Here is a 14,028-nt window from a genome sequence, read left to right as displayed (position 1 = left end):
ATTTTAATTTTATTAATTTTATTTGAAATATGTGTTTACTTTTTAGTAATTATTGTTAATATTTAATTATTTTGTAAATTTAAATTACATATTAATTTTATTTTAAATATATATATATATATATACATATATAATTATATAATTATATAATTATTAAAAATTAATTATATGCTCAATTATATTAATTATTAATATATTATTGTTAATGGAATTTAAATTAAACTAATATAGTTAAAGTTATGTTAAAAGTGTGAACTTGTAATTATATTAAAAACAAAATATACTAATATTTATTACACTAATTTGACTATTATTTCTTATTAATTTAAATTTTTCTGCATTTTTACATATTATTTTTAATGTTGTTCATTAATTAGAAATAAAAAAATAAAGTGTATATGTGTTCCTCATTGGGGAAAACTTGTGTGTTACATCTCCATGGAGCACTTCCTCTGTGGATAAAAATTGCATATAAAATATCAAAAATATCAACAATTTTTTTTAATCAAATTGTATATTTATATAACGTGTATTTAAAAAAAATAATTTATTGGTGAAAATAATATTCACTTGTTACTATTTTATTGTCAAACTTTATTGTAAATTTTAAATAAAATTATTTAATTTTATTCTTTTCTATCGAAACTTTTAATAAGGAAGACAAGATTAAGAGAAAGAAAGATGGACATGCATGTATGGAAATGATACAATAGTTTATCACTTCAAAAATTTATTATATGAGCATTATCTTAGAATATTTATTTTTGGGTGAATAATAAACATACAAGATTATAAAGCACGAATATCCTTTTCTGCACTCTTATATTGAAGTAGAGTAGTAACTTGTTCATCTAAGTATATAAGAAATAAGTCTAATTCACATATAAGGGATTGATACTACTCTCAATCCAAAATCTTGAGACGGTAAATGTTTTCATTTTTGTATAGTGTTTAACTTTCTCATTTTTATTAAATATAAGATTTAGACTCATACTTGGATTCTAAAAAAATACTTATTAAAATATATTAAAATATAGAAAACAATTGATAGTGTTGCCTAATACTTTTTCAATCATTGAACCAATGAACTATCAGCACTTAACTGGACTTGGACTTGGTATTCTTTTCTTCATGTAATCCTATATGAATTATAATTGGAATTGTACTATTTCATTCACAATATAAGGTGTTCATGTTGTAGCTTCAAAGTTATAGCAGAGAAACATTAATTTTTCAATTCATCATAATTGACGGGCATTGGTGTTTTTAGTTAAAGGTTTCTAGCCACCGGTGGGGATTGGTTATGTTGCCTGGATAGGAAATCGGTACGAATACGATACGGATATGGATACGAAGATATGACTAAATTGAAAAAATATAGGACATATGACAGAGCATGTATATACATGTTAAGTTTGAAATTGTCAAACTACTACATTGTCAACTGACACAAAAATGAATCTAATATATCTACCTAATATTCAATATGCGAAAAAATAATAATAATATAAGATTTGTTCCTTATTTTAATCATCAAAATCATGTCAAAGATAAAAAAATATTTTTCAAATTAAACATAATATATCTTACAAATATCATACAAGTATCAGTGTCTGATACGTATCAGACACTAAACACGTCATTTATGAGAAGTGTCATACCATCGAATAATGAATGTAAAGGCTGATTTCATAAACCTTGTAAAGGGCGTGTGCTGAAGTGCATTTTCAAGCAGAAAGTTGCAACATGCGATGGAATTTTGGAGTGGAGCAGAAAGAGTGGTGTCTTCGCGGTAGGAATCACAGCACATAAAATAGATGAAATTTTGCGAGCATTGGTTTTGGATGATGAGATTGAAGAAGTGAAGAGCACTCGAATAGGGGATTTTTCATCTGTTCTAAAGGATTCAAACAACAGTTCATAGGTTAGATATGATCCTTCTATCTTTCAAACTCATCTTGCAGCTCTTGTATTTGTATCGTAAACTTATGTAGCAAAGCTCTTACATTAAAGACAAGGGTAAAAAGTTCTTATGAGCATGTACTAGTTGAAACTAGTACATATTTTTTATTGAATTTTTTTATGTTGATACTTTAAAATGTTTTTTTAATATATTTTAAAATATCAAAATCAATGTTTATAATTATATTTTAAAAGTATAACGGCAAAATAATACTGAATAATCAAATAATAAATCCAAATTCGGTTGGAACAGTCTTAGTCAATAATCCGAGTTGAAGGTGATTTTCATTCGAGTAACCTATTTTTACAACGATTTTCTGAACCCATGAAAAACTGAAAAGAATGAAAATTTGATCATTCTCGGATCAAAGGGTGTGTTTTTGTTTTGTCCACAATAATTTTTTGTTCATCTTTTTATGTTTATTTTTATTCGTCAATAGTTAGTTACATAAGGAAATATGTTCTATTATTATTTTGGTAATTTTGTTGAAAAATGATCAATTATGTTTATATACAATAAAAAAATCATGAGAAGAGTGTATATTATTAAACTACAAGAACAAAAATGTTATTAAAACAACCATAAATTATAATTTTTTAAATCATAACAACAATCATATTATTAATTTCAATCCATTATGATAACTCAAAACAATAATGATGTTACTAAAAAAAATACATACAAACAAAAATCGTAGGACAAAAAATAATATTACTTTCATTAATGTCCAATTAATGAGGTTATAAACTTTCACATTTTATCAAAGTTGTAAAGACTCTCTTAAAACTAATTAAAAACAATGTTCATGTACCTTTGCACATTCAACAGTTATGCGCTTTCTATTTTTAACACAATGGATCCATACAGATAGGTTTTTCTTTTTTTCCTCTATTATTGGTTTAGTTGGCAATTTTAGAAAGCAAATGAAGCGTAGGTGCCTCTTCTTAAGCCCAAATTTCGCTCACCTAACGGTGCATGTCATTACATGTGTTACTTTTGGCCACTATATATACTGCATCCCACAATTATGAATAACATCTCATATTAAAAAGTGTTTGTTCAATTACCTTTTGCTTTTTCAAGTTCAAGATTCAAAACAAGGAAATCCAAAAATGGACAAATCCCAGGACATGAGCCATCAAGCTGGTCAGGCTGTGGGTCAAGCTAAGGTGAGTTTAGCACTTGTATCATGTCTCATGTGTTCAATATATTCATTTCCTTAAATTTTTGAACAACATTCTCAATTATAGTGGCATAAAAAGGATTAATGTTGTTGATGATTTAGGAGAAGACAAGTAACATGATGGATAGCGCAAGCAATGCTGCTCAATCTGCCAAAGAATCCTGCCAAGAGGTTAGAACATTTGGTTGATCAATTTAGTTTTGTTGATAGTTTAAAACATAGTATAATCAAATTCAGACAAAAGTGCAACAAATACATTTTTATACCTATTAGAAAATGCTTTATTTGTTGGTTTAGGACCCATCATAGATACAATCGACATAGAAAATTTTTATGCCATTTCAAGAACTGTGCCATAAAAAGTCCACATTCCATGCCAATTTGGATCTGCCATAAAAAGTCCACTTGGGACATAGAAAAGTTTGTTATGTCTGTGATAAAAGTCAATTTCTATATCGACATAGAAAATCACACTTTATTTAAAAATAAGGATGATGAAAAGTATGTTTGAGATAACCTTTGTGTGAGTGCAATAAAATTTGTTCCATAAATATATTATTTTCTTATTGAAACAACTAAGAAGGAAAGAGCTTTTCTAAACATGGTGTTAGATTCTATATAATAAACTCTAAACTATGGAGGATTTTTATGAAACTGTGTTATGGTGTGTAGGCTGGCCAACAGATGCAAGCAAGGGCACAAGGTGCTGCTGATGCTGCCAAAGATGCAGCTGGGGCTAACAAATGAATCTAATGAAGATTTCTCCAAGTGGCTATTTATGTTCCAAATTTTGGTTTTTGATCTTTCTGCATGTTTATTTACTTTTGCTATTTTTTGCTTTTAGCATTTTTTTTTTCATTTTTTTAATGGATGAATAAGATTGTTTTTGTATCAGTCACTTGAATGAAAGACATGATTATTTGTAGAATTATCATATTATAGTCCAATAAACAACCATTTTTCAATAAAAAGATGCATGTTAATGCAATTTTTTTCCCATTTTTTTCTTCAAAATTTTGTTCTTGAGTAATTCTATTTCAATGCTATTAAGAAGAGATTTCAGGGTTTATCTCAAATACATATAATAAATTTTATATTTAATGTTGAAGATTTAATATCTTAATCATGATTTATAATTTTTTTTAATTATATAAATTAAGAATAATAACAAGTATATGACTTATTGATTATATTTGTTAAAATAATTTCATTCTCAATAAATATATTTATTTTTCTCTTATAAATACAAATGTTTATATAATTTATTTGAAATAAAATGATTAATATAGTTAATATTAGGATTTTGCTATAAAATTAGTTATATTATAGACAAATCAACAATACAAATACTAATATCAAAAGTGAGCAATGCACTCTTAAATTTCATTGCTTGAGTTTTCCACTCAAAATCTATATTGGAAAAACCCATTTGAAAAAAAAAAAACGAGCAAAACCATTGTTAGTGATTGCATTTATGTAATAATCAACTTAACTTTTAAACAATTTAATATTTTTTAAAGCAAACCAAAAGAGTTAATGTTAGAGTAAATAGAATAAACATAAAGAGAAATGTAACGAAATATAAAAAAATACAAGTCAAGTTGAATATAAATCAATGTGGAAATTGAACTATGCATATGAAATTCTTTATGGGAAAATAGTTTTAAAATAAAAATACTTTATAATCGTAAAAAAAGAAAATCTAAAATGTGTATGAATGACATTTATTTATTATAAAAAATTTAAAACTTCTCAAACAAACAATTTTAAATGTCTATTCTCTCTCTGTAAAAATCAAATAAATCTTATGTCAGATGAAGATCAATTAGTTATTTTTTTTTTTGGTTTTATTTCATAACTCTTTTAAACATCTACAAATTAATCCTTTTTCAAATTAAACAAAAAGTTAAAATTTCTGTTATTAATAAATAAAATACTATTTTATTTTGTTTAATAAATATGATTAAATATGTTTTTTCTCTCTTAACTTAAATTTTAGAATTAGTTCATTTTAAAACTTTGGACAAATTTAGTACTTTATTTTTTAAAAGTGAATTTAGTATTTTTAATCAAATTTTATTAGGTTTATTTGATATTTTGTACGTATTTTAGGATTATATTTGATTTGTTTATACTGTTTGACATATTTTTTCTTTAATATTAAGTCAAATATTATTATAAAATATACTTGAAATATCAAATAAACTTAACCCAATTTTATTAAAAAACTAAATTTACATATTTTAAAAAAGTATATTAAATTTGTCTAAAATTTTAAAATAAATTAATTTCAAAATTTAATAAAAAAATAAAAACATATTTAACCCTGATAAATATACTATTTTTATCTTAATCTTTAGTCAAACATACTAAGTGATAAGGATATCACAGAATTGATTATAATGACATATCAGTAGTGTCTCATCACAATATCATCATGGCATTAATGGAAAAAGTTGACGGCTAGATTTATTTCAAAAAAAGGCTAAATATAAATACTATAAAGACTAAAAACAAAAACATTTATATATTTAATTCCGTAGTATAATCGCATCTAAAAAGCTTTTGCTCCATTTCCCCATTAAATAGTATAATTAGTTTAAAATATTTTTGAAAATTTAAATGTCATTATATTAGATTAGTTATTTTAAAATATAAAAACGTTAACCACACTAATATAATATCAGTGGAAGAATATAATAAAGATAAAATTGACTTTTTTTTAATTTTAAGAAAATCAAAATTAAAATTTTAAAACATGGAATTTTTAAAAAACATAAACAAAAAATGACATTTTAGTCATTAAATATCTGCTTATATACTTCTACTTTTCATATTCTGATTAATTAAATTTGTTGTGAAAACTGGTTTGACACTTGAACCACTTATTTTGTTATTATAATGTTGGGACAATTTTTCCAATATTTATAAAAGATGGTTTTTTTCTTTTTTATAAATTAAGATTGATTTATGCTTTTCCGTTTTTATATTATGATTTGATTGAGTTGAGAATAAAGGGTGAAGAATAAAGTGAACATCTGAAAGTGTTTATTGCGTTGTTGTCTGAAATCTTCATCTTATTCCCTTTCATCTGCTGACTCTTCTGTCTGGATCGCTGACATTCATTGATCAAGCATTCAAGGTTGTATTTTTATTTCAGATGTTATCATCCATTCTGTTCTTCCTTATATTGCAATTTCATTTCCCTGCATCTCCACCATGCCAAGTTCATAAATGGGAGATCGATGCCATTGTACTTATTAATGTTTGAAACGTATTGGGATTGCATCCAAGTTTCCAATTTGAACGCTGAACACAAAATTGAAACAAAGTTCCAATTTTGTTGCTGGGATTTTCTTTCTTCCTTCTCTTTTGTCTCTGGTTTCATTCCTGTTTTTTCTATAGCTGACCACAAAGTTTGTTCTTCCTCTTTTGAAAGAAAGAAAAGAGTGATGGTTGAATGTTATTGGTTGAGCCTTTGTAAGTTGTGAAGCCAAATTACCGAAAAATAAAATGTTACTATGGTGGCAGGGATTTGGCAGTGAAGACACCATTGGAGTGATTTGTTACTTGCTGTTTAACCCTACTATTTATAACCAGAGGGAAGCAAGGAGAAAGGGTGCAGAATGGGTACTCCACAGGTGCCAAAAAAAAGAGTGGCATTTGTGTTGATTGATGGGTTGGCTGATGTGTCACTGCCAAGGCTTGGATTGAAGACTCCTCTTGAGGCAGCAAAAGTACCCAATTTGGATGGCATAGCATCTGCTGGAGTTAATGGACTCATGGACCCTGTTGAGGTTGGCTTAGCTTGTGGAAGTGACACTGCTCATCTTTCCTTGTTGGGTTATGATCCCAGGGTTTATTATCGTGGTCGAGGAGCATTCGAATCCATGGGGGCAGGATTGGCCATGTCACCTGGTGATATTGCTTTTAAGGTTGGTTAAGAACCCTATTTTCACCATTTTCTATGCTTATTTTTGTTTGAAGCTATTATACTTTATTTCATGCCACAGATAATATCACCTTCCTGGATGATTTAGATAGCGGATTGCGTTGAAAGATTGATGCAAATTTTAGATTCAACCAGAGTAGATATTTTTCTCAAATTTTAGCATAATATTGAAAGTTCTGGGCTCATTTTTTTTCATGGTTAACAAAGAACAGTAACACTGTTAGGGGCACTATCAATGTTTTGTCTTCTTTCCTTGCTTTCCTGGATGCGATGAGTTCAGAACAACTTCTCATTTGATAAATTCTGTAAGGGATTCCATATTTAATTTTAAGATTTAAACCATGTATATGTGGACTGCTCTCTGTTGTAGAAAAAGAAAAACAAGTGAGAAGAAAAAGGATAAAATATTTGAGATTTCTGCAGGAAGATTATGAGCTCTTTCTGTTCATCTCAAATTAGGGAGAACTTAAAGATAGTTACTGCTGACGAATAATTTTGCATTCAATCACTATTCTCATTTCTTCATTCAATTTGGGTTTTTTTTTTTGGTCTAATCTCTATTTCTCTGTCATTTATGTGTGAGATGGTTTGATGTTGTGGTTTTCTTTTTAACTAAAAGAAGACTTAACTTTTCGTATTGACATGAAAATCTAGTCTTTTTGGTACACAGTGGTACTGCATGTCTTTTCAAAATTAATGTAGGAGAGAATTTAATAGTCTGAAATTTTGCAGCTTCATCGAAATGCTTTACTACCATACAATGTTGGTTGGCATCAGTATTCTGATCAAGTTTCTAAAATTACTGATATATTTGTTACATAGATTGTGCTTTCTTTCTATGTTCTTCTGTTGAAGTTGTTAATTCTTAACCTTGTCTAAAAGTGAGTTTTCTTTGCATTGTTCATGGTAATCACTCAAAACATTTTCCTGCAGTCAAACTTTGCTACCCTTGATGAGAAAACTGGAATAGTCACCAGTAGGAGAGCTGACAGGCACTTTGAAGAAGAAGGTCCCATACTCTGTGCTGCCCTGGATGGATTGAAGCTTCCATCTTTCCCCCAGTATGAAGTCAGAGTCAGGTGAAGATGCCTGAGGTTGCTATAGCATTTAATGGTTAATTGTTAATGTAGGTTACCACTTATCATGGATAATATCAAGTTTTCAAGGGTTAATTGTTGCACTCTATTTTATTTGGCTTAAACTTTCTTCCAAATTTTAAAAATTTCAATTAAAATTGACTACTAAATGTTTACTAGTTTGGGAACTCAGGATTTTTGCATAGCTAAATAAATGATTATTATCTACCAAAATAATTAACAGTTCTTTATTTGTGATGGCTATTCCTCTATTAGGTATGCAACAGAACATAGATGTGGAGTGGTCGTTAAAGGACCAAATTTGAGTGGAAATATATCAGGAACGGACCCATTAAAGGACAACCGCTTACTTTTGAAAGCAGAAGCTTTAGATGATTCTCATGAAGCAAGGAATACTGCTGCTGTTGTTAATGAATTGTCCAAGGAAATAACAAAAATTCTGGTTTCTCATCCTGTGAACGCTAAACGTGTTGCAGAAGGGAAGAACATAGCAAATGTAGTCCTTTTAAGAGGTTGTGGCATTCGGATTGAGGTCTGTTCTTTCAGTTTATTTCATAGTTGATTCATTTATCTTTCAAGCATTAAAGTGATGCATAATAAATGCGGTGATACATCTTAATCCATTTACATATTCTGCTACTTTAAAGGAAAGCCCATCATACATGTGTATGCATTTAAAACTTTAAATTATATATCACAGGTTACACCATTTTTAGATAAACATGGTCTGTGGCCATGCATGGTGGCTCCAACAAAAATAATTGCTGGCCTGGGCTTATCACTCGGAATTGATATTCTAGATGCTCCTGGAGCAACTGGGGACTACCGAACTTTACTAACATCAAAAGCATCGGCAATAGCTAAGGCACTCTCGGCTCCTTTGCAGTCCTGCCCCAAAGTGTTTGTACCTGGAGAGGATGAGTTTAAAGCAGGTCGCTCTGATGGCTATGACTTTGGATTTCTTCATATCAAGGTCATAAATTTACAACTTTTGTTCTTGTTATCTGCTTTTACTTTTCTGCAATTTGCCTCCTATCTGTTCCAGAATCCCACTTTATATATTGGGGAGTTTTGTACAATCTTTTTGCTGCAATCAAGAGCTTAAGAAGTGTTAATTGTAATTCAGTATCTAGCTTAATGTAAAGGATCTGATGCGTATTGTTTAGTGCTGCTGCTGTTGCATAGACTAAAACTATCAAAAGATGATGTTGAATCCAGGAAAATTTAACTAGAAATACAAATACTAAGCAATACAATATCAGAGTTAAAATCTTCCATCTTTTGCTATTGCTGCTTCATTTCTCCTTATTCTTATACTGTTCTAGACTACTTTTACTTCTACCCTTTTGGATTATGCGATAAGACTTTATGTGGTACTGTAGGCAATAGATGATGCTGGTCATGACAAGGCGAGCATTCTCAAGGTCAAAGCATTAGAAGCTGTTGATACTGCAGTGGGGCAGCTTGCAAGGCTTCTCTGGGAAGCAGAATCTTCTGGAGAAAATCAGTTTTACATTTGTGTCACAGGAGATCACTCTACTCCAGTAGAATATGGTGATCATAGCTTTGAATCAGTTCCATTCGCCATGTGTCGGCTAAAAGACTTTGTTGGTGCTATTGGGGAATCAACTGTTCTGAAAACCTCTCTTGATCCATTTCCCATTCCCAGTGTCAAGTCTGGTGAAGACTTGCTTAATGATTTGGACACAAAGGAGGGAAGAGACAAATGTTGTGAAGCTCACAGTGGTGATTCAGTTTATGAGCTGAATGAAGTGGCAGCTGCAAGAGGGTGTCTGGGGCGATTCCCTGGGGGAGAAATGATGGGAATTATAAAGAAATTTATTAGCTTAGATGAGAAAACTGCTTAACCATGAAATTAGGAGTCTCATGTCACTTCTTATTTTTTTATTCCTCTCACTGACATCTACTGACGTCAGGAACTTTTATATTATGTAGAATAACAAGTTTTGTTTTAAAAACAACAATGTAAACTCAACATAAATAAATTTTTCTCTGTTGTTTTTGTTCATACTAGAGACACATGAACTAAAGAAACCCTTGTGAGCCATCACGTCTGTTGAAAGAGTGTGTACTTTATAAATCAATTATTGTATTGGGATTAAGAATTAGAGGTTTACCCCTGGATGATGTTGACAATTATTTAGTTTGGTGATACGTAATTGTTGTAAGTGTTTGGTTCGAAATGATTAGGTGATTAAATTTAATTGTCCTTTTAGTAAAAATTATAATTAAGAAATCTAAACACTTATCACCGATCAATAGTTTGTCCAGAGATCCTTGTTCTCTGACTTCAACACTCTAAAGACTCTCATAAGTTTTAGTTCATAGACTTCTTGAGACATTCGTCCTCTAATATCGAGACTAGAGAACCAAGTATTAAACATAAATCAAGAAAAATATTTGTTCTCTGACTTAGACATTTTAAAGACCATTTACAAACAAACACACCTAAACACAGAGTTATTTGCTCAAAGACATTCAACCTCTGGCTTTGACACTCTAAAAATCTTTCACTCCATCCACCGAAAAAAAGAGCTACCCAAAGATATATATATATATATATATGTTTTATGTTTTTAAAACATAACTTGCATTGTTAATCAATTAGATGATGAAGGTATTAGAAATTGGAAAAGTATTGGATCTAGACTTAAAAGTCACGCACATGTAAGTAATATGAACAAATGGATTGAATTAAAAACATAATTGAGAAAGAAAAAACATATCGATAAAGGGATGCAAGAACAAATTACTTAGGAGAAATAGTATGAAGAGAAGATTTTGGTTTGATATATATAACTATAGTTAAAAATATTTCTGAAACATAATTTAGCTTTTTTATGTGGGATAAATGAAAATCATACAAAATAAAATAACAAAATTTTTTGAATTTGATTGAGATGTTACCATAATTTAATATAGATATAGAAGAGTACATTAAAATCTATAAAGGGTGAATTTCATAATTATTACTTGTGTAGGACTACACATAATGATCTTATACCATTGTTACCTTCGGACATATAAATTTTTAATTAAAATGATATAAATTGTTTTCTATCATTCTTCATTGTGCTCCATAATCAAAACTTCGGCACAACATACTCAAAATAATAGAAGTTAAATCAAAATACTTAATAATACAGTAATACATTTGTACAAAACTTCTATCCCAAATACACGCAATAAAACCATAGACAATAAAGTAAAATCCAATCCATGAAGATGCTGCTGCTTCAAATCAGATGGCCAAATGGTGTCGCCATTTAAGGTTGTTTGCTGATTTTAATGACAAATCCATTATTTCTGTTACGTACAAAAGTCGAAGGAAGGGTCGGGAGAAGAACATTTTGTGCTGAGGAAGTATATTCATGGTCCTCTCAAATATGTTGAACATTGCAGAGACATATTTAGAAAAGCCTGTGTGAAGAATGCAGTGGTTACTGTACCTGCATATTTCAGTAATCCTCAGCGCAAAGCCACCATTGATGCTAATGCTATTATCTCTCTCAACGTTGATTTGAGGTTAAAAAGTTGATTTACCATTGAATTAGGACTTGTTTTGTGCATTGATGAAATAAAACTATCATAACTTAGAATAAAGGGGATAAACTCCTTATATGCTTACATAACAAAAGTCCGTCTAATGTTACCGGACAAACCAATTTATATTCAATAAATGTACTAATATTTTATAACTGTAAATAACTAAACCAATTTGTACTCAATAAATGTACTAAAATTCTAAAATTTGTCTTTTGAATACTAAAGCTACCAAATTGAAATAGCATTAAACATTATTATAGAACACTACTGTATCAGTTTTTCAAATATTTTTGGCCATAAAAAATGTTGTAAAGCATACCTGCACCAAAAACTTAAAATATATGCACACATACAAAACTTCAAAAAAAAGAAAAGTAAATGAAATAATATTCTCTTCCAATCTTAATCCCTTCTAATTTTGTATATTAAATTACTGATAGTTCACCTTAAGCCCCAAAGCCTGGTATCTCACTATATCATAAGAAATTTACAGGGGAGATGATCATTCTTTCCCATCAGATTTCTGCTTGGTCCCATCAACCGGAGGTAATGTCTAAATAGAAAAGGAGTTGTTAACAACATTATAGGAAAAATTTAAATTCATAGTGAAAGAAGATATCAGGCTAAAGATTCTGAACAAGTATGTGTTTGAATGTACTACTACTACTATGTTTGCATAGAATGGCTTGAATTTATAAAAGCACGGACATAAAGATAAATTTGATGAATAGTCAAATAGATCCAACAAGTTGAACTTAAAATTACTGATGGTTATATCTCAAAAAAATAGTTACTAATAATCTTAACTATGCATACTGTTTTTTGACAGTATAAAAAGACAAGGTATTTCAAATAGCATAGGTTTTAATCGAGCACATTAGCTCCTTATGTGTTGAAATATAAACTAGGCATTCAGAATTCAACCAATGAAAAAACACAAATAGCTTACACGCATTGTCATATTAATAACATAACACTGAATAAAGAGGTTACTAGTTAGTTACTAAAAGGCCACGAAAAAGTTGGATTAAAAACTTACAAGATTAGGCTTATAGATATTGTGAACAACAGAAGCACCAGCAAGCAGAGAGAAGACAACAACCACACAGGACAAAGCCAGTGAAGGAGTCCCTGTTGGTTGTCTTCCACCACCAAATTTTCTATTCATCTTCACAAAATATTTCTGACCGTGCGTGTCACCCAAAATGATTTAAATTAAAGCTTGGATCACGCAAGACCTTCAAAATTCAGACACATAAAGTGAACATAAATTGACAATCGAAAAACCTAACATTATGGTTAAAATATAAGCAGAAAGTGGGCTAGGATTATAGGATATCCACACAAAAACTAAATTAATTGCACACACAAATGTACACATAACTAATATTAGATCCTACATTCACATATAGATCTTACATTTCTCAGACAAGTGCGGGATGTTGTCAGAAGAAGAATAAGTTGATGAGACATGCATCATGAGTCATAATAGTTCGTTGTTAGAAAGTTAGGGAACACTTGAAAATGTTGCAAATATCCAAAGAAAGGGTCCACAAACAAAGCACTATTACATTTCCTTTTCAGTATCTCTTCTTTCAATTTTGGGAAAGGGAGGTTTCATACACTTCATCATAACAATTCATGATGTAAAGATTAAAGCCAGTCAAAATTGTTATTTTCTTCAAAATAAAATCCATTTCATAAACATAAACAAAACCCTGATCGATCAATTGAAAAAGACCCAGATTGAGTTTCTTGAAAAAAAAAATAGTGAAACATCAGACAAACTAAAAGTCTAACAATAATCCATCTCACATTCACAAAAGAAGTCAGAAAATAAAAGAAAAAACAAAAATTTCTCACACCCAGTGGATGTAATCGAAATCCAACAATATCCCCGATTGAAATCCCGCTACCCAACATCCAATAAAGGGAGAACGAAGAATGTCCTCGTGGAATTGAGCAAGAAAACAAAATTGAAAGCTGGAATGGTAAAACGGAAAAGGAAGAAACAGATTCAAGCAAGCTAGAAATAAAAGAATCGAGGGTTAGAAACTGACCTTGGGAAGGGAAATGGCGAGGGTGATGGAAGGCAAAGAGAGAGAAAATGCAGAGCTAGTGATGAAGATAAATGAGCGGGAGAGAGGTATCAAGAAAAACTGAAACTGGTATTCAGTAATTAAGTATCGTATAGCGATACTTCAACTTGGTTAAGCGTGTCCCATGTTTTAAAATACTTTAAAGATGTTTTAACATTTATTATAAA

At 29.8% G+C, this 14,028-nt stretch overlaps 2 protein-coding genes and 1 long non-coding RNA gene across 3 annotated transcripts; 2 read left to right on the top strand and 1 right to left on the bottom strand.

Annotated features, from left to right (window-relative positions):
• Positions 1–3,005: 3,005 nt before the first annotated feature.
• LOC114183097 (uncharacterized) lies at positions 3,006–4,143 on the top strand. Its single transcript, XM_028069963.2, has 3 exons — positions 3,006–3,132; positions 3,249–3,317; positions 3,819–4,143. Exons 1-3 carry the CDS (start codon positions 3,076–3,078, stop codon positions 3,891–3,893), a joined length of 201 nt encoding a protein of 66 aa, XP_027925764.2. The 5' UTR covers positions 3,006–3,075; the 3' UTR covers positions 3,894–4,143.
• Positions 4,144–6,123: 1,980 nt separating this feature from the next.
• LOC114186206 (uncharacterized) lies at positions 6,124–10,224 on the top strand. The gene is made up of 6 exons (XM_028074246.2): positions 6,124–6,288; positions 6,678–7,081; positions 8,032–8,177; positions 8,451–8,727; positions 8,896–9,168; positions 9,578–10,224. Exons 2-6 carry the CDS (start codon positions 6,773–6,775, stop codon positions 10,061–10,063), a joined length of 1,491 nt encoding a protein of 496 aa, XP_027930047.2. The 5' UTR covers positions 6,124–6,288; positions 6,678–6,772; the 3' UTR covers positions 10,064–10,224.
• Positions 10,225–11,330: 1,106 nt separating this feature from the next.
• Positions 11,331–13,972, bottom strand: LOC114184209 (uncharacterized). Its single transcript, XR_003604554.2, has 4 exons — positions 13,823–13,972; positions 12,802–13,000; positions 12,208–12,315; positions 11,331–11,665 (listed from the first exon to the last, which is right to left on the bottom strand). It is a non-coding gene; the product is annotated as an uncharacterized LOC114184209 (long non-coding RNA).
• Positions 13,973–14,028: the final 56 nt, after the last annotated feature.

The sequence above is a fragment of the Vigna unguiculata genome, chromosome 5 (assembly GCF_037176805.1).
Source record: "Vigna unguiculata cultivar grain cowpea cultivar isolate G323 ecotype 2 chromosome 5, ASM3717680v1, whole genome shotgun sequence".
Taxonomy (NCBI): domain Eukaryota; kingdom Viridiplantae; phylum Streptophyta; class Magnoliopsida; order Fabales; family Fabaceae; genus Vigna; species Vigna unguiculata.
The sequence above is the reverse complement of the archived record's forward strand: the minus strand, read 5'-3'. Positions and strand labels throughout refer to the sequence as shown.

What these genes read in the sequence shown, in the direction of transcription:
- LOC114183097 (XM_028069963.2), top strand. Translation starts at nt 3,076, where the DNA reads ATGGACAAATCCCAGGACATGAGCCATCAAGCTGGTCAGGCTGTGGGT. An exon ending in AGGCTGTGGGTCAAGCTAAG is followed by an intron (nt 3,133 to 3,248) that starts GTGAGTTTAGCA and finishes TTGATGATTTAG; the next exon opens with GAGAAGACAAGTAACATGAT. An exon ending in CCAAAGAATCCTGCCAAGAG is followed by an intron (nt 3,318 to 3,818) that starts GTTAGAACATTT and finishes TATGGTGTGTAG; the next exon opens with GCTGGCCAACAGATGCAAGC.
- LOC114186206 (XM_028074246.2), top strand. Translation starts at nt 6,773, where the DNA reads ATGGGTACTCCACAGGTGCCAAAAAAAAGAGTGGCATTTGTGTTGATT. An exon ending in CTGGTGATATTGCTTTTAAG is followed by an intron (nt 7,082 to 8,031) that starts GTTGGTTAAGAA and finishes ATTTTCCTGCAG; the next exon opens with TCAAACTTTGCTACCCTTGA. An exon ending in CAGTATGAAGTCAGAGTCAG is followed by an intron (nt 8,178 to 8,450) that starts GTGAAGATGCCT and finishes TTCCTCTATTAG; the next exon opens with GTATGCAACAGAACATAGAT.